At 37.0% G+C, this 19,797-nt stretch overlaps 1 protein-coding gene across 1 annotated transcript in view; it reads left to right on the top strand.

The window, feature by feature from the left end:
• Positions 1 to 18,613, top strand: part of LOC135224253 (calcium-binding mitochondrial carrier protein Aralar1-like) — a 273,099-nt gene extending 254,486 nt beyond the window's left edge. Inside the window, 2 exon segments of the mRNA XM_064263106.1 lie at positions 13,467 to 13,557; positions 17,484 to 18,613. Of these exon segments, the coding sequence (XP_064119176.1) occupies positions 13,467 to 13,557; positions 17,484 to 17,634 (242 nt within the window). The 3' untranslated portion in view covers positions 17,635 to 18,613.
• The last annotated feature ends 1,184 nt before the right edge of the window (positions 18,614 to 19,797 follow it).

Here is a 19,797-nt window from a genome sequence, read left to right as displayed (position 1 = left end):
GAGTGGTTCCCAGATCTGCTGTAGTTATTGTCAGAGGTTCCCAGGGGAGATGTCCCCCTCGGCGACATCTCCTGTGTCAGCTCCATGCGGAAGTGTTCCACCAGTCAGTAGAATCCCTGTCTTTTCTTGGTTGTAGACTTTCAAGTTTCTCCTCCGAGCGAGATGCTTTTCTCAGAGGACGGCAGGGCATATGTCCAACAGTCTCAGAGAGTCGACCTCCATGGTTTCCATGGCAATAAGCGATCTACTGTGATTGGTGTCATAACAGGGTTTTACTCCACTCGCAACCTCTATTCAACGAATAGCAGACTCTTAATCTTCCTCAGAGACGAGAAACGTTTGCCCGTTTCTGCCGTTAGAGGCTACGGGGCAGCCCCGAGTTTGATGTTATGCCTTAAAGGTATCGACATCTCTTCCTGGTAACCTTCCTTGCTAGTTAAGGGGTTTGAGCAGTCATGTTCTCCTAGAGAGCTCAAGCCTCAGACGTGGGATGTTTCCTCGGTTCTCAAGTGCTTCACTAAGGGTCCATATGAGCCCTTGTGTTGCTCAGTTGACAGAAATTTGACGCTCAAGGCAGTTTTCCTTCTGGCCTTGGCATCTTCCGAGACAGTAGGAGAGCTCCACGATCTGAGCTATGACGTGAAGTACGCCAGGGGTTGGGGGTCGTTGTACTTTGAAGTTGTCCCGGATTCTGTGGCCAAGACCCAAAATCCCTTTGTGCGTGATTACAAGCTCACTTCATTTTCCATTCCATCACTGAATGACTTGTGGGTGGTGACGCTCAAGAGCGTTTGTTGTGCCTTGGCTGGGCCCTGCGTTGCTATCTTAAAGGGACTCGGCACCTTTGACCAGGCTGCCGGAGACTTTTTGTTAACACAGGCTGTACAAGAAAGAGGTGTATAGGAATAGTACTATCTCTTTTGGATAAGGGAAGCCATCAGACAGGCAAACTTATCTCTTGATTCCACCACCACATCTGTGCAGGCTAGAGCGCATGACGTTAGGAGCACTGGTACCTCTCTGGCTTTCAATAAGAACTTGGCTGTACTTAGAGGGCTGAGCGCTGGTACTTGGTTACGCCAGTCCACGTTCACCTCTTTCTATCTTAAAGATGTTGCCCACAGATCTGTGGACGCGTTTTCCCTGGGTCCTGTGGTGGCTGCCCAACAGGCTGCGTACTCATAGTTGCCCCTAACAGGGCACTTTTGTATCTTTCCTAAGATGATTGTGTGGATGAGAGAATGAGAGAGTTGGCTGGTCTCTTTCTCTTGTACCTTTCCTTCTTCCTTCGGGCGGGTTAAGGAATAGTCACGTCATTTGCTGGACTAGTCTGATACAATGAGTAGGGCAGTCATACTGATAGTGTGGTAACTTATTATGCAAATGTCAAACCCTCTATTCGGTAGCATATGCTCCACTCCTAGGCAAGGAGGAGTTAAGAGTAGCGCAAACAATGGTGTGTTGGTTTGCTATTAGACAGTCAAAGTTTCTCTTTGGTTCCCTATGAAATGATTCTCCTATATATCATTGTACATCACTCAGGGTCTGAGTGGTTAGATATCAATTTATCTAGCTTCTCAACGGGCTTCAGTCCCTCTCCAGAAGTCATTTCTTCTGGAAGCTGGACTGGTGGGTAGGCCCCCAGCCAGTCTAGGATGTCTTGTACCTCCCTCCAAGTATGAGTCTATCCTATTGTTGAGACCGAAGGTTTGTTCGCTATGAACAAATGACAAATTTTCTAAGACAATTTGTATTTTTCATAGCTACAAACCTGAGGTCTTAACATTATACTGCCTGCCTCTAGCCGCCCCTCTGTTTGTTAAGACATCCTGAGTTGGGAAAAACTGAGGCGTGATCGTAGGTGAAGCCTTCACCCGATATACGCATGTATGCCAGATATCACAAAATTCCTTGCTTTCATCTGTTTTTTAACCGGATCCGCGCTAGAAATGATCCTATTGTTAAGACCTCAGGTTTGTAGCTATGAAAAATACAAATTGTCTTAGAAAATTTGTCATATTTTGTGAGATTTAAGCTTTCTTCCTTCACTATTTTCCCCAACACAGGCTGATATATAATGTTTTCTGTGATTTTGCACATGACGCTGTTACTTTGGCATCTGTTATGCTGACCATTTGTCATAACAGTTGCCCCATTTGTTAATCCCATAGACCTGGAACCAGGAAACTTAAGTGTAATTTTGTTAAAGCTTGGGCTCAAAGAGACAAAAGGAATGAGACCTTTAGTGAAAGTGAGATTAAATCAGATACCTTAGTCCAAGCTTCTTAATGTAATATTGTTAATTTCAGCCATCAAGAAAAGGGTAGAATTTTTGTTATGGCTTTGATTATTGCATTCACCAATTCTACATCTGCTATAGCCTACCCAAAGGAAGAATTTTTACTTTTACATAGGCTTTTGAAACATTTCAAAATGCCCTTTTGCTATTATTCCAATTACATATTGGTATAAATATATAGAAAGAGGGATGTAGAAATTGGAGAAGTGATGCAGTTGGAAAAGAAACTCAATTGTAATAGCCATAGATTTTGCTTCTTGCTTGAAGCATACCTCTCTTTGAGCACCCACCAAGCTCAAAATATTTCAGTACATAGAACTTGAAGAGACTAGTATATTTTGAGATCAGAATCATCAAAATTGGAAGTGGTACACTTTTTTTTTGATAAACACACTTGGCATGTGGTAAGCTTCAGTATTTAGTAACCCTGACTCAGGCATGAATTAGGTTCCTCCTTTCCCAGCCCCGCGGACCTTTGAACTGTTGCTGGTATTGGGGGCTTTGTAGGATGGTAGGCAAGGATGTTAGACCTCAGAGCTTTCAGTCTTACACTTCAGCTGCTGACCCACAAAACTGTAGGAAGACCTTTTGTTTCTATTTTCTTTTGTAACAATTTAATTTTCCTTTTCTTCTGTCAAAACAAATTTTACATTGAAGACTAAAATGAATTGAATTATGGAAAATTCTGCTCATGACACTTAGATGGTGGGTGGAGTTTGATGGCATGCCTCTAGGCATAAGACTGGAATAACTGAAACAGCCAAGTAAAGGAAAACTTTATGGCAGACCTTGCCCTCAGTGCTGGGTCCAATCTTGTAGGAAATAGCATTACAGTACTTATATGTGGAGTAGCATTCTGGCAAGACCGTCCTGTGGAACTGAAGTAGGTTACTCATAAAAAGCCACCTCAGACCTGATAGCGATTAACAGCTTGGCAAACAATGCACATGACTCTGGACAGCTCATCAATATCTCATTGTCAATAATGGGAAACAAATGTTAGTTGTTCAAGATATATATGAGTACATGTAGCATGGACTTGGACATATAAAAAGCTGAAATGGAGTATTTACGTGCTTGATATGATAATTAAAGAAAAATATTTTATGTAATATATCATAGAGTATGAATAATATTGAGGTATGAATGCTTCTTCATAACTGAATTATTATTCTGTCCAAAAACTAAAGCAGTGGGCTCTTTTAAGAAAGCTGGAAGATGCAAGTGAACTACAGTATAGCATTTATATCAAGAAATTTGAAAGGCTTATTGCAAAATAACAACATTTATCACTACCTTGTCTAGGTTAGTACAACGTTGACATGCTTGATCTCTTAATGTTTTTGGTCATCTACATCTAGTAACTGGCACTGAAAGATACTACGATATATTGCCTTCCTGGTTGGTCTGGAAAGCAATGACATAATTAATATGATTTAGATATGGAAAAGAGCTGGTTCTTTCTGTAATCTTTTTTGTTTTTGTTTAGGTATTTATCAGTACTACTTGATGTTGACGGAAATATCTCATCATGGTGGTGCACTTGGTGAGCAGTTTTCTTTGATTGATTATCATGTTCCTGTATGTTAACCATGCAAGTGTGCCACTTGTTGGATATTATCTGGTAACAAGGGTAATAAGGACTTTCACCCAATTTGCTTTTGCTGTATTTGATGAATTCATTCGTATTCCTTTTGACTGTTTTGTTTGCAGACGACTTTTTGCGATGTAAACTATGCTTTGAATTTCCAGTGGTATTTCATACGTTGAAGATTCAGTAGACTTTTCTTCAGATATCAAGTACTTTTGTCAGAATAAGTCCTCCATTCTTTCTCAGCAGATGTGATCACAAATTGTTGTGGGAATATTTCAAAAGTTAACATATTATTTGTGATTGTTCATATCATTTAAATCCTTCACAATTCCTTAAGAATTAGAAGATCAAGTATTATTATCATCATGATCAAATGGGATTTTTAGGAACAGACCTTGAGGATCCTGTGGCAGAAGTAAATTTTGTTTCACAGGATCCTGTGGCTGTAAGTAAGTTTTGTTTAACAGTTTACTGGATTTTACTTTTTAAGCTGAGTCTAGTAAATGTTTTACATGGTCACATACGTATGGTATGTGGAAAGTGATCCTCAGAACATAAGATTAAATCTGAAACATTATGTGTAAAAGTAAATAAAATTGTCAAGTATTTTGTTATCCAATAAATAGTGACAAACCAAAACAATTGAATGACTTAACAGAAAATAAACTTAGTGAGTAAAGATTGATAAATTTATTGAAAATAGAAATACAAATATACACCTATTTATAAAGCCTTGTTAAATCTACAAAGATCTAACAAGGGGGGGTAGTGCAACTCATGTGGTGCACTGTAGGCATTACTTAAGGATCTTTGCAGTGAGCCTTCAGCCCCTAGCTGCAACCCCTTTCATTCCTTTTACTGTACCTCTTTTCATATTCTTTTTTCCGTCTTACTTTCCACCCTCTCCTAACAGTTGATTCATAGTGCAACTGCTTTGAGGTTTTCCACCTGTTTCACCTTTCAGTCCTTTTCCTGTCATTTTCTATTTCAGCGCTGAATGACCTCGTAGGTCTCAGTGCTTGGCCTTTAGCCAAAATTTTATATTCAATTCAATTCAATTCAATCTACAAAGAAAGGCACACCAAAGCAAAATATACAAAATAAACTAGAATGGATCGAAGATAAAGAGGAATATGAACAAAGTACGTAATAGCAAACGAAGATAAGGCTCCTGTTAAGCGGTGCTGAATTTTTTTTTCTTTATTTGATTGGAAGTGTACATTCTGATAAGCATTGAAAATGCTTGTACAATGGTCACCCCATATTTGGGGGGATGTGTACCAGACCCCCCCCCCCCACGAATAATTAGAACCCACGAATAGTTGGAACCCCTATAAAAACACTTACTTAAAATGGCCTATTTTGTTAGTTAAAACTCAAGAAAAACCCACTACAAATTTTTATACTTGGTTTTCTAAATAGTTTTATCACATAAAGTGGATTTTATGATGAAATTGATTAAAAAAAACCCCAGGAATTTGTGGATATTTTCATAGAAAAATACAGCGAATAGGCGAATAATGGGGGATATGTTCCAGAGAGAAATCCATGAATGCGTGAGTCTGCAAATCCGGAGAATGCGAATACAGGGGGTCCATTGTATTGGAATTACTTCTCAACTAGAATGAAAAACAAACAAATACAATAGGATTGAAATGCATCTAACAGACAGAGTTAATTGAGGTAAGCAGGTATTTGTCTCTCTACTGTATTGACAGATACTATCACCGAAATAGAAAAAAAATTTCTGAAATTAACAGTGTGGAAAACAAGAGCTTTCGTAATCCAACAACTGGAAACCATTTGTACAAAATCAGAGCCCATCAGAGAAGTAGACACATGTGGAGATGAAGACCACGTTAGTGGTGAGCCCACAGATGCACTCCCAGAGCAAAGCCAAACACATGACAGAAATTGGAGACATTCCAGATGAGTGCATGTGGCAGGCCAAAAAAATCATGTAATTATTGACTTTTCTAGAGATATGTCCTGCAAAATGGTAAGAACAAGATGATTAAAATCTATATCAAGACTACTATTGATGAAAATGACAAAATATAAAAAACATTGAAAATGTTCATCATAAAAGGCTTGGATGATAATGTAAACATCATTCTAGATTGAAGCCTCATGTTCAGAGATCTGATTGGTGGCTGAAATGATAAAGTTGCAGTACATATTAAAACTCAACTTAGTAAGTAAAAGAATCAGGTCTTAGATGCTCAGGACAAATTAGGAAGAACATAGGAATATGAAATGATGTATTCATATGAAGTATGTGCAATCATAAAGTGCATTTTAACTCATGTCAGTAATTCATTTGTAGCTTGACAGGGGCTTCAGTAAGTTTTCTGCAGGAGGCTTCCTATTGTCGGAGTTTTTCTTGTTCTCGTATGTCAGTTTTTTAGTGAAAAATACAGTGACTTCTTTCTCCCTGTACTGTTTTGTTACAATAGCTGTGTTGTTACGTTGTGGTATTTGTAAGCAATTATCACATACAATCTGAATTTTTAACTTTATTTCATCATCCAGCTTTCATACGAGAACAGATGAATCCTGCGTAAAATTTATTGGTGCCTCTAAACCAATTGGTTTCAGTGTAAATTGTTTAAAAAATCTCTCTCTCTCTCTCTCTCTCTCTCTCTCTCTCTCTCTCTCTCTCTCTCTCTCTCTCTCTCTCTCTCTCTCTCTCTCTCTCTCTCTCTCTCTCTCTCAACAAACATGTCACCTCACACTCCATCCATGCGACTTTTTCTTATCCCCATATACGTAATATGTACTCTGTTGTAAAACAAATTTAAATGCCAAGAATACATAGCAGACCCACTATTACAGCAAACCAGTTTAAAGAAGCCTCCATATTGCCTATCTGTAAATTTATCATAAATTCTATCATGTAACCTTTTCAAGTGTCTTCAAGCTTTCACATTGTTGTTTCATAATAGCTCTTGTTCCACCCACAACCATCTCCCTTGTCTAAATTCACATTGCCCTTCCTTTTTTTTTGTTCTGTCTCAAAAAAGCTTTCCATACCCCATCCCAGGTATCCCTTACTACTTCATCGTTCGCATATGTTGCATTGACCTATATTTATGTACAACTTGAGCATCAGTCCTCTCACCCATTCCTTTGAAACCTTGTCTCAGGTAAACATGTGATGCACACTCCCGCCAGACACAAGGGAGATGCACCATTGCAGGGCAGCATCTCTTAATCCTTCATTCTTATAAGTGGATGCTTCATTTTTCTTTTATTTTTAATAGTGTTATTTTTCTGTTGTTGTTGCTCTATAATACTAAGTTTTCATAAGTAGAATCAACTTATTCTAATAAACTATGTAACTTATAAAGTATAACTGTAAAACTTTATGTATATCTTTGCTTCATGAGGAATAAATTACACAAAAATAGTGATGAATGTAGTCATTTGAATAACACAGGCTTTTACTAATATTGTGATATGATATTGAATGTGAGATACTACTGGGATCAATACTAAAATAACATTTCATATCGTTGACAAGGATAATTATTTTTTGGTTTTATTGACCTCACCCATGAAAACCTGAAGCATACTCTTGGGAACCTCATGGATTCCCTTGTGTCCCACTACATGATCATCTCTTGTTCTGTAGCTCTTTTGCAAATTTTATAATGTACCTAAAAGAGCTGCCATTAAACGGTTACCACCAAGTGTCAGTTAATGGTGTTTTTCGCTTATCAGCACCCTGCTGAGAACAGAACCCATGCCAATAACTGGGGACTCCTTGTATAAAAATTATATTTTGTGTCTTATTTTACCATTGGAGATCATAACTATTCTGTTAGAATAATAATTTGTATGAAACATCCACATCTCTGTAAGCTTAATGTAAGATGAGGAAGATGTAGATTACAGCATTTTAAGTCTTCCCTTTGAAATATAATTTTGGTATTCCAATCCATGTATAATGTGTATTTAGATTTTTATATGCTGTCTTGCTGAATTTAGCAACTCTACCTACATAATTAGGGTATGAGTAACTACTATTGTTAGTTCAGTGGAAATATCTTTTATTTCAGTGTCAGTCTTCGAGATATGTTAGAATATCTTGCAGCACTGATTGCTGTCCAAGTGGAAGGTTCTTTTCAGATTTAACTTTCCTGCTGATGAAGGTTTTTCCCGGTTATCGGTGGACTCAGTTAATGGCGATCCGGTTTTATGGTGCTTGTCTAGTGCCACAAAATCGGCGATTTATGGCGCCACAACAGGCCGAGTTTCGGTTATCAGTGCTGTAAGGATCTAATAATAGAGTTATGGTGCTATAGCATACCTAACAGAGGCACCATTAACTGAAACTTGGTGCAATAAATCGCTGAGTTTCAGTTAATGGCGGTTTTCACTTATCAGCACCCCGCTGAGAACAGAACCCCTGCCGAGAACAGAACCCCCGCCAACAACCGGGGACTGCCTGTATTATGAAATATTTATGTAAACCTTGGATTTTGTAGATGTTAGCTGGAAACTAGACTATTTAGTGTGTGTGTGTGTGTGTTTTATTTCTTTTAGTTGGAAAGGATTAAGGAGGATTGTAAAGTATTTGTGGAAACAACTTTATATTTAGTGTTTAGAGATCACTATTTTCTCCTGATGCATCTTAATTGATATGTGAATATTACCAAATCAAGGATAGTTGAAGTTAAATTTTGAATGGAGGTTTGAAATCTAATTGCTAAAGACAAGGACTCTACTGGATTTTCACATAGTTCTTTTTCTGTAATAAATTTGAACGTTGAATGTGGTAGTTAATATAACCTGACAACAGAAGCAACTTTTGCCACTATAGCCACTTATAACATCTTAGTATAGATTGAGCTGCTTTGCCAAGTAGTTGATTTTACTTATATGAAGCTTTGTGCCAGTTGGCTTTTATGTTGATTGGATGTTTGTATATGTGTGTGTGTGTGCAGTTCAAGGCTAAAAAGTTTCTGATATAATAAGTACTACAGGGAAAATGATGTTCTCTTGTGAAGAAATTACCTGTTACTTTATAAATGCCTTGTCACTGGCTGAAGTTGAGATACCAATTGCTGAACCATTAACAACTAATGAATGATACTTTATAACAGGGAAGACCTCCCCATATCCCTGATCCCTCCTTGACTTGGTTTAATGATAAGCATAACTTTTTGTCTGGAGCACTTCCTCTGACAAAAGTATGTATGGAGTCACCTTAATTTCATTTTGATAATGTAATATGTGTATCACATGTTTGTTTCCATGGTTGTATATTTTTTTATATTACCACTATGTATTTACCACTGGGGTTTGTTATGCCAGACAATTATTAATGAGGCCCTACATTATAGCATTAGGTTTCTGTGTTGAAGTGCCAATAGTTTATTCATGAATGATTAGTTTTGGAGTCATGTTTGGATGTAAGTTTTTTGTGAATATCCAATGACAAACTAAAGGTGAAAACCACAACTTCTAGTGGTATGCCAAGAAATGCAAAGCACTAATATCTTGCGTACATTTTGGTACTATACTTAGTATCATACCATAAAATGAGAATACAGATTGCACACCTGAAGATGGCAGTTTCTAAAGAATGTGAATAAGATTAAAATTGGAATAATGTGCTTTCAAGTGTTAAAAACAATACATAAAATATTCTCAAGTCTTTCTCCAGAAACTACTGAAAGAAATGGTGGAGTAAGTGTTTTTGAAGATAATTGCACATTGAATATGGTGTGTATTTAACTTGTGAATTATGCAATTACAGTAATGAAAAAACTATGTTTGTCTAGTAAGTATCAGTGGTCTCATAACTTTGTACTTGAGTAAACATGTTTGATAAAAATAAAAATCTTCAAACATATTTACCTAAGTACCAAGTTCTGAGATAGCTGATACTTACTAGATGAATGTAGATTTTTTGTTAATTGCATACTGTATTTATACTTGCTAAGGTGATTTCAAGCATTTATAAATTCAGAATTTTCTGGTCTGTTGTACCAGAAATATATATTTTATTTGCTGCAGTGCATTCTTAACTTCCTGATTTCCATGCACTGATTCTTGTGATACTGTCTTTGCTAAAAGCCTTTATACAAGAGGGAAATAAGTGAAGTGTGCTAATGTGCTATGCTATGAAGATAGAATAGACATACTAAGTCTAATTCATCTCCTGCTGACCTAGGGTATATAAGATAAATTCAGGTACATATTACTAAAGCTAACTCAAATGTCATATCAGACGTTTATAAAAAAAATTCATTTATAGGCTGTTATAATGGGAATAAATAGCAACAGCTCTATAAGTCCAGGTTACAGTGCCATAAAGTAGGTTAACAGCATCTTGAATCAAGCGCCTTAAGTCCAGAATGACTTAACCCAAACCTGATGTAACCCAGGGTCTGCCTGTACAGTGGATTCCCCTGTGCTTGCGTTCTCGAGATTTGCGGACTCATATGTATTCATGGATTTCTCTATGGACCATATATACCCATTACTCACGGGCGGTTCGTGTATTCCCGGTATTTTTCTGAGAAATATCCACAAATTACTGTATTTTCATATCAGTTTCTTGATTAAATGCACTTTTTGTAATAAAACCATTAAAAAAACCAGGTGTAAGCCAGAGATCCAAAGGGAAGAATATGAATTAATTCTTCATTCATTGCAGGATTCAAACCTGCATCTGGAGTATTAGAATGAGGTCATGTTACTCTACTGGTTATCTATTAAGGGAAGGGTTGATTTAAAAGTTTTAATTTTGACATACATTGCAGCAAAGAATAAAAACTGAAATATATAAAGATCTACAAAAATATACTATTACCACCAGCATAAATACATATAGGTGCATGGAAAAAGTCATTATCAGAGCTGTTTTCTTCTCAGTGAATAATTTCCTGTATATTCAGTTCATACATGAATCTGTGCTTGTCATGTCATCAGTTTTTGGATGGTACCTCCTCTGTTCTGCTGGTTACTAAGCTTTTCTGAAGTGGCTTGCATTCTGAAAGCCAAGGTGGCTCCAAGTCTTGAGCGCTGTTATGGCTTTGATTACTGTTCCTCAAGCAGCTCTAATCCTTGCTATTAGAGAGGCTGTAGTATTAGTTTCTGTACTGGATTGGTTCATATCCTCTATATTGGAGCTGCTTCTACCTTTAGTAACAAGTGCTTGAATCGTGAGGAATGGAGTGGCTTATATTCTTGGTACTGAGGAAGTTGAGATCCTTTGTACTGAAATCATAGATGTTGAAGTGGTGTAGATCTTTTGTGCTTCAGTGCTAGGATGTAGTCCATAGCATTTGGAAATGGCAAAAGAGTCTGAGGGTAGTTAAATGTGTAGGTACCAAAGGGCACGATGATCACAGTCTTGCAAATGTCCTTTTGATTGATTGGTACTTGAAAGTAGCCCTTTATGAGGGTGAACATGGAGAAAATTCTTGCAGTATGCAGGGTGGAGGTGATATCCACTAACTTTGGATGTTGATAGTGGTCAGGCTTTACCCTGTAGAGTGGGAAGACCCATAGGTTGGAGGCCTTCTGGCAAAGCCCATCCAATTTGTATCTTTGAAGGCTTTTTGTGGAAGTTAGTTTGTCAGGTGTAAGGTGGTGGAATGTTGTAGTGCTGCAAATTCATAAGAATTGTACTAGACATAAAAAAAATCTTTGCATTTTTGCCCATAAGGATCTGACATGCTAAGTATATGGGCTGTAAATATTAAGGAGTGCATAAGGACAAAGTAATGAAGTAAGCTGTAGATTTATCAGGCTCTACAGAGATGCAACATATTGTGATAAGAAAATTCCTTGCTGTAATGATTCTTAATTCTGAACAAATTTAATCCTACCATAATAAGTATATACAGAGTTTAGTGGTCTCTTTTTAGCAGATATGTTTGTAACTGTACTTAATAATCATAATGACCTCTTCTTGTTTTTTGGGTATGCTCACCACTGCCAAGCCAGAGATCCAAAGGGAAGAAAATGAATTAATTCTGTCATTCATTGTAGGATTCGAACCTGTATCTTGAGTATTAGAATGAGGTCCCTTTACCCTCCTGGTTTGCTATTAAGGCAAGGATTGAATAAAAAATTTTGGTTTTGACATACATTGCAGCAAAGAATAAAAACTGAAATATAAAATACCTCCTACAAAAATATACTACCACCAGTATAAATACAAATGTCTTGTAGATACAACAAAGTCATAATCAGTTATTTCCTTCTCATTGAATACTTTTCCTGTATAGTATTCAGTTCATACATGAATCTGCACTTGTCGTGTCATCAGTTTTTGGATGCTACCTTTTATAAGTTGGCATTGATACATTCTCACTGTATGTTGCCTATTTACATCATTAGTTCCATTGCGTATTTGTACTAAAGCCTGAGTCATGTAGAGTGGCCCAGTTGTATATATATATATTTTTATTTTTATAATATGCATATCTTTGATATGTAATCCCTAATATTCTGTTGTCGTTATTCATCTCTTTCTCATTCCTCTCTTTTTGAATTGAGTTTTGTGTAATCAATTTTGCAATCCATATTTTTTTGTTTCCCTAAGTTTTACCCTTTTTGTTTTAACCCCTTAATGTTTGAAAGTTTATGGTTTTCTTTGATAAAACTCTCTTATGCAGTATTGATGCTCTCCTGGGATTAATTTTCACACTTATTTTCGTGTCTGTTTTGTCCTGATTTTTTGTGTGTCCTATTTAGCTCTCTAATTTCAGTTGATAATGGTAGTTGCTGATGTCATCAAGTGTCCTTAAATGTATATTATTTTTTGAGTTAATGTCCAAAATCATTCGTTTCTAAATTGGCCTATAATTAATCATGGATACTAGATGAAAATGTTTTCAAATTTAGATCTAGGTCAACATTTTCCACAGCAGAAGATGTCTTACAGTAACTAATCTCATAATTTAGGATTTTCCCCAAATTTCTTTTGATAGTTTATTGGGAAAATTCACATTAGTCAGTAACATGTGCCTCTTGTGGTAATCTTAAATTTCTGTATCACTTCCTGGCTAGTTTTCCATTCTGGAGAATTCATTTGTATGTCTTCATATGTTTACAGGGCCATTTGTTTGCAGTAATTATTGGAAATTTAGATTTCTTTTTTTTAGGCAACCCATGGTCAGTCTTAAAAGCCAGTTTCAACAGATTCTTTTAAATGGTTCCATACTTTTATAAATTCTTCATTTGATTTCCATATTATTTTCATTTTTCAGTTAATAATCAATTTGTTTTTCATACTAAAAGTTATTGCTTAAATTTGTTTCCCATAGTAAAAATGACGGTTTCAATATAGAGCATCCTAAATGATAGAAAGTACAGACTTATGGTGTTCTTACACAGAATTTTCACATTTCTACAGCACTTATTAGATTATACATGTTTTGAAAGAAATGGCAGTAATTTTTCATAATCTTAAATTACATTGTTATGAACAAGATGGGGAATTATGTAACTTCTGTACAGCTGAAGTATATAATAATTTAAACTGTGTCTACCATATATGAAAAGCTTTTATAATTTTAAAAATGTTTGCATAGATTACTCTTTATTTTGCAGCTCGTGTATTCAGATCATCTCCTCAGTTTGGTGTCACATTATTGACCTACGAAATCCTTCAAAGACTCTTCTATGTTGATTTTGGTGGCATGTGAGTATACTTTTTCTTTTGTATGTAAACATACTGCCAAAATAATTGAATTTTTTATGAGATTTCACAGGTTTATGTAAGTCAAGAGGATTCCACCATAAATTCTTGATTTTACTATAGTCAGTGCCAGCTGATTTGTCATTGGAAAAGTGTCTTCATTAACAAATTGTTTTGGTAACACTGCCCATTATATTGGCTGCTGATTGGCTTAATTCCCTTTGTATTTGAATGTAAAGTTGACTGAATTCTTACAAAAGCACTCATTTATATGGAAGACACTGGAATATAAAAGAACATGCAAAAATAACTTAAATAATAAATATTTCCTTTTGGGTTACTACTTAAATACATGGGCCATAATGATATAAAAACTAATTACCAGTTAGAAATGTTGGTGAAAGCATGCGAACAATCAGAGAAGGAGGGGTGCAGGATATTATCTAACCTGACTTTCTGATTCAGAGCTTCAACTATAACTGAACTGCTATCGCATTTATCCTAATGTAGCAGTCTTCGCTTAGCTGATGTAATATTTCTGATTTTTAATAAATAATGTATATTACACAAGCATCCTTTAAAAAGTATGAAACTATTGTACATATGCCAAATGACTTGACTGCATAATTTTTTAAATTGTGATTGATATAAACATTTTTTAACTGACAGCCTATGTATACATCAATGGGAAATAGTACTACTGATTTGAGTTATTCCTTAGGTTTGTTAAGATCTCTTAGAAGTATACATACAGTTCATACTACCAGTGTTTAGCATACGTGTTTCAGTTATCTCTTTTGCTCCATAAATTTGTCTTGAATTGATAAAAGTCATTAAGTCTTGAATAAAATTGTAAAAAATACATGAATGACTCTGTTAGGACTCACAAAATTTCTTTGTTCTGACATATACAAACTTTGGCTGTTACTGAATGGTCTATGGAAAACAATTCCTAATGTGGTGTGACTTGGATTGACCCACCTTCTTCCATTGTGTTCGCAGCTGTTCTAGAATTCGCACATTTTCCAATTCGTCTCTGTGATTGAGAATACGTACTCCCAGTACCTAGCAATTGGCTGTATTTGCCACACTTCGTTTTCACCTTCATATATGTAATTATATACAGTAGTGCCTCAGCTTACGAAATTAATCCATTCTGAAGCGGCCATCGTAACCTGATTTTTTCATATCCAGAACTATGTTTTACATGTAAATTGCCTAATTCATTCCAAGCCGTACAAAAACACCACAGTAAATTTTATAATAAAGCTAAATTGACCAATAAACAATGAAATACAACAATTTGGACCATTCAATACCTAACTTAACTCTTACTGTACCTGTAAATAAAGCATATTAGTGCACAGGGTACAAGAAATACTGTACGTACATATGTAGTAAAATGTGGAACCTCACCTTTCGAGTGAGGCGATGTCCGAAAGTGGCGACAGAGGAGAAGGACAAATGGCAGAAAACATGAACACTTAACTTTACAAAACACATAAAAAAATGGCAGAAAACATTAACATTAAACTTTACGAAAGACATTAACAAATGGCAGAAAACATTAACACTTCTTGATTATCTCCAACTTCATCTCCATAGAAAGCATCCTCTTCTTTCCGTGAACTTCAGCAACATTCTTGGACCCATGGCTAATAACACAAGTAATTAAGTTCACACACAACACGATAAAGTAACTTACAGTACAACGAATGCGAAATCACTAACACGAATTAACGTTAATGAACGAAATCTACTTGAAGAAATGAATTCCATGTGCATATGATAACGCTGCTGAAACGAGATGGTCGAGGAACTCCCTTACGTATATGCATGATGAGATAGATGCTGACCAATAGGAGAGCAGGATCTTATGGCAGTAACTAGCATCAGGAACCAATGGGAGAGCGGGAGGATGGTGGCGAGTCTACTGAGTTGGCGTCACGTGAGTTTTAAAATTGTTCTCGGCGGCCTGGGCGAATCTCAGACTTTATAGTACACCCTTTTGCAACCTGAATTATTTTCATAAACAGAAGCAAAAAAATCATCGTCTTTGCCTTCGTAACCTGGATTTTTCGTACGAAGGGACTTTTGTATGTAGGGGTATGACTGTATCAATGTTTTCAATGTGATGTGCATTGGTTTTCATCCCTTGATGCAGGACAGAGTGGTATACTAAAACTTGACCCACGTGAGTCCTCCTCTTGGATCAAAGAGAATAGTGCATAGACTAATAACATAGCTGGAAGTTTTTTTTAGATCTTTTCCTGGGTTGAAAGAAGTATTTCTGTGTCCATGTGATCACACGTTTGTCATTTCCTGATATCCTAGAGTTTGTGTGTTCTTTCTCTCTCTCTTCCTGCAGTGATGGAAGAGAACGGAAAGCCCCAAGTGTATCGCTGTGCAGGCTAGGATAGGTTCCGCAGCACATAATTCATGTTGCCAAAAGGGGTCAGGAATGTGGCCATGATGGGATGTGCAGAGAGTGCACAATATGGCTGTCACCTCAGAGGGGGGGCGGAAATAAGAAAGATGACAGGAAGAAAACCACCCATATCTCTAGAGAACCTTCTCCATTCCTCCCCCATCATTGGTGCTGCTGCAAACTACTACTCATAACTCCCAGTAAGGCTAGTTTTCCACCTGCTAAGGCCTCAGGTAAAAAGAAACCTTGAACAAGTTTTGCCAGCTCTTTTGTAGTTCCTGAGGGAGGAGGTACAGGACAGCAGCACGACAAGAGTTGGGGGGAGTTGAGTGTAGGTACAGGAAAAATGGCAGGCCAAAGTCACCCTACAGCCCTTCCCAGCCGATCAAATACCAGAGGGTGGAAGAGGGGAACCACCATTCACATAGGAGGGCAAGACAGAGATCCCCCTGAACCGTCACCTCTCCTCCAGACCTCCTTCAGTGCGGTGTGAGAGACACCTCCCAGGGCAGGCATCCAGCAGACGAAGTTCTCTGTGAATGAGCTGCATGAGAAGGAGTAGCGGGTCCCGCTACTCCATCAGATCGGAAGAGAACACCAGCGTCATTGCAGGAGTGGTTCAGCCCATTACTACTTTGCCAGGGGGAGTTCCCTATCTCACTCTGAAACCAGGTTGTGGAGGTGCCTCTCCTCAAGAAAGGAGCAGGGCAGAGCAGAGCGGCACCCCTCTCTGCACTGCTAACCAAGACAGAAGGCTGATGGAAAGTTGTAGAAACATTGCCACTTGTGTTCAGGAGACAGGTCCTGGGAACAGCACTACTCCAAGGGTAGCCGCAGTAGAGCAGGGTCCCACACATCTCACTATTGTCCCAGACACCATTCATCAGGATGGGATAGCGTGGGTGGATCATGATACTCCTCAACCTCCCCATGACGGCTGTTACCGGACAACCACCCAGCAGAAATGAATAGAGACTGGGACCTGCTACTCCGGTAGTTGTCATTTTGTGTATGGTCATACTGGTTGCTTTCATTTGGATATTTTTTTTGTAATCTTTGTAGGCATGTTGACAAACCCCTTTACAGATGATGCCTTAATTCAAGAAAGTCCAAATTTTCTCCTCCTTATTTTTTCATTAATACTTCCAAATTTTCTCCTCTTTTTTTTCAATATTTCCAACTTTTCTCTCTTTTTTTATTTTTTTTCCCATCAATACTTCTCACATGAAGCTAAATACTTAATGCCAAAATTAATTTGGCACATTTGAAATAGAAAGCTTCCAACTGAGAAAGTGGTTGAGATAAGAGACACTTTACCTCAGAGTAGAGTAAATTTTCATGCTCTTGGTCCAGTGGACATTAGAACCCAGTAATAGGTTAATAAGGCAATGGTTTATATTTAAAGAAAATTTAATAAAAACTTTTTACTTTTCATATTGTGAATTGTACGTGCTTTGCTTGGTTATAAAACTACTGTAATGTTTTCTCCCTTTGTCATCAGTCGGCCAACTGGCTCTGAAGCTCAACTTCCTGCCACTGCCTCAGATTTGCGTTCCACCAATCCAGATCATGTTGGTGGTTATAAGGTTGCAGTACCAATATTCAAAGGCATCGAATCAAAGTTTGGGCTTTTCCTTCCTCGATATGTGTGAGCTCATGACAGACAGTTCTTGTTACAGACTGTAATTTGTATTATACCGAAGTTATTTATTTTTTAATGTTTGGCATTTTAAATGTTTCTTATATGGATGGTTAAACCATCTTACAGCAAATTAAACAAAATGGAACTATTGAAATGTATATGAAACATGCAGACATAATAAAACAGTGATAATTTTGTATATACTTGCTCTGATTTGAGTATCATGTATATTGTTAAAATTCTTTCTCTTCTGTAAGCTAACAGCATCAGTCCATTTTCTACATACTCTTAGGCTGAATAAGATTCTATTGTTATTACTTATAATTTCTTGTTTGGTTAGGCTGTAGTTATTGTACATAGAACATTTTACAGCCGACTGATAATAAAAGCCCGTGATGCTAAACAATTTTTTTACCATATTGTGAGTTGTGATCGTAGTTACTGGTAGTCTTACCGAGCAATGCTCAGCATCTCGTAAGATATAGTTACAGGGAACGCCTGGTAAAAGTTACTTTAGTTTATGCAGCATTTTCTTTCAGATCCAGTGAATTCTACAGTATACTCTATTTGAGCATGATTGGTAGCGTATTTTAAAATTTAAGAAGTGTATAAATATACTGCTCAGGAAGCAGCATTCAATTACATTATGAAATTTGGGTCTATGTTTCTAGGATCTTTTGACTCACCAAGCTGGCATTTGGTTTTGCATCCTACACAGAAGCACAGATTATTTAAAATTATATTTTAAATGAATTCTTGAAATAGTAACACATGTACAAATAGTTATGTACATATTATAGGACATTGTATGTATGACATATTTTGTTATCATCATGCACAAATGTATAACATAAGGTGATGTGCTGCAGGTTTTATTTATTCGTATAAAGGGGAATTTCAGCACCTTCCATCAAATTTAGTCATATTCTTATTCATGCAGTTGTAAAAAGAGCATTTTGTGCTAAAAAAGATAAAAATTGTTGCTGTTATGATTGAATATTATTGACCTTGCCACAGAAAATGTAATTGAAAATATTTAACAACTGTTCTGCTTCATACATATAATACAAACCAGTCCTTTCATCTAAGCTTTTTACACTGGTTTCAGCAAGGTAGACAAAGTGCAGTATCTTAATGCCTTTAATTTAGTATTGTTAAGTGATCAAGAGAGATAGGTCTGTGAGAGAAATCTCTTGAGAGTCCAGATTTGATGAGTGCTGCTTGCAAGAGTAACTAGTAGCACATCTAGTATTATCGTGTTGTCTAGTACGTACCTATGATATTTCAAATTCACCTAAATTTTTCCATTCATGTGAAGGATCCTATATAGCTTTGCAAATGCCCAATTCCGCTGTTAACCGGAGATCAGTGCTGCTAACCGAGGATTGGCGCTGATAAGCAGGGATTGCCATGTATTGGTGCTGAAAATTCAGTTATTGTCGTTGCTAGACAAGTGCCATAAAACTGGATCACCGATAACCGGGGACTGCCTGTATTACACTTGCAGTAAACGAGCTGTATTGCTAGGACTAAATACGTACCAAGATCAAAGGTACTTTTGGCTCACAATTAGGCCAAATTTCCTTACCTACGGAGGAGACTTCGCTTCCTTGGTCCAAGAACTCGAAACTTGCAAGTTGAACATAGGAAGGTGCAAAAAAAAAGATATGGTGAGCAAGTCCTAACCTAGCTTTAAGTAGCTTCAAACTTGGAGAAGACTCAGATGCATCCGAGAACCAGCATAAAGGGAACACTTCCAAGATCACCTTTGTAGAAAAGGTTAAGCCAGTAACATTCTGGCACACTGCCTAGTTTGGTTGGTTTCTAAGAGATCACTCTACAAACACAGCTGTGAGTAAAAAAAACTGCTCATGTTAGGTGCAGAGCTATTAAACACCAAACAGTTACCTAGTGCTAAGTCTATTCTACTTCATATTTCATAAATAATGTATAGCCCTTCTCTTACGACTGTTATTCCATTTCCCAAAGGCTCTACTTCAAGAAAATTTACCCTAAGCTAATTTGGAGATACTCTTTCTTGTAAATTAACAAAGCTGGGTTTAAAATGTGCACATTTGTACTGAACTGTAAAAGTAGTAAGTGTGATTTTGCAAGTTCCGGACAGCCCTTTAGCTTGCCTGTTATTCGTTTTATTTAGCCTCAGCTATAATCT

Source organism: Macrobrachium nipponense, chromosome 20 (genome assembly GCF_015104395.2).
Source record: "Macrobrachium nipponense isolate FS-2020 chromosome 20, ASM1510439v2, whole genome shotgun sequence".
NCBI classification, from domain to species: domain Eukaryota; kingdom Metazoa; phylum Arthropoda; class Malacostraca; order Decapoda; family Palaemonidae; genus Macrobrachium; species Macrobrachium nipponense.
Note: the sequence above shows the minus strand (reverse complement) of the source record. Positions and strands in the feature narration are given on the sequence as shown.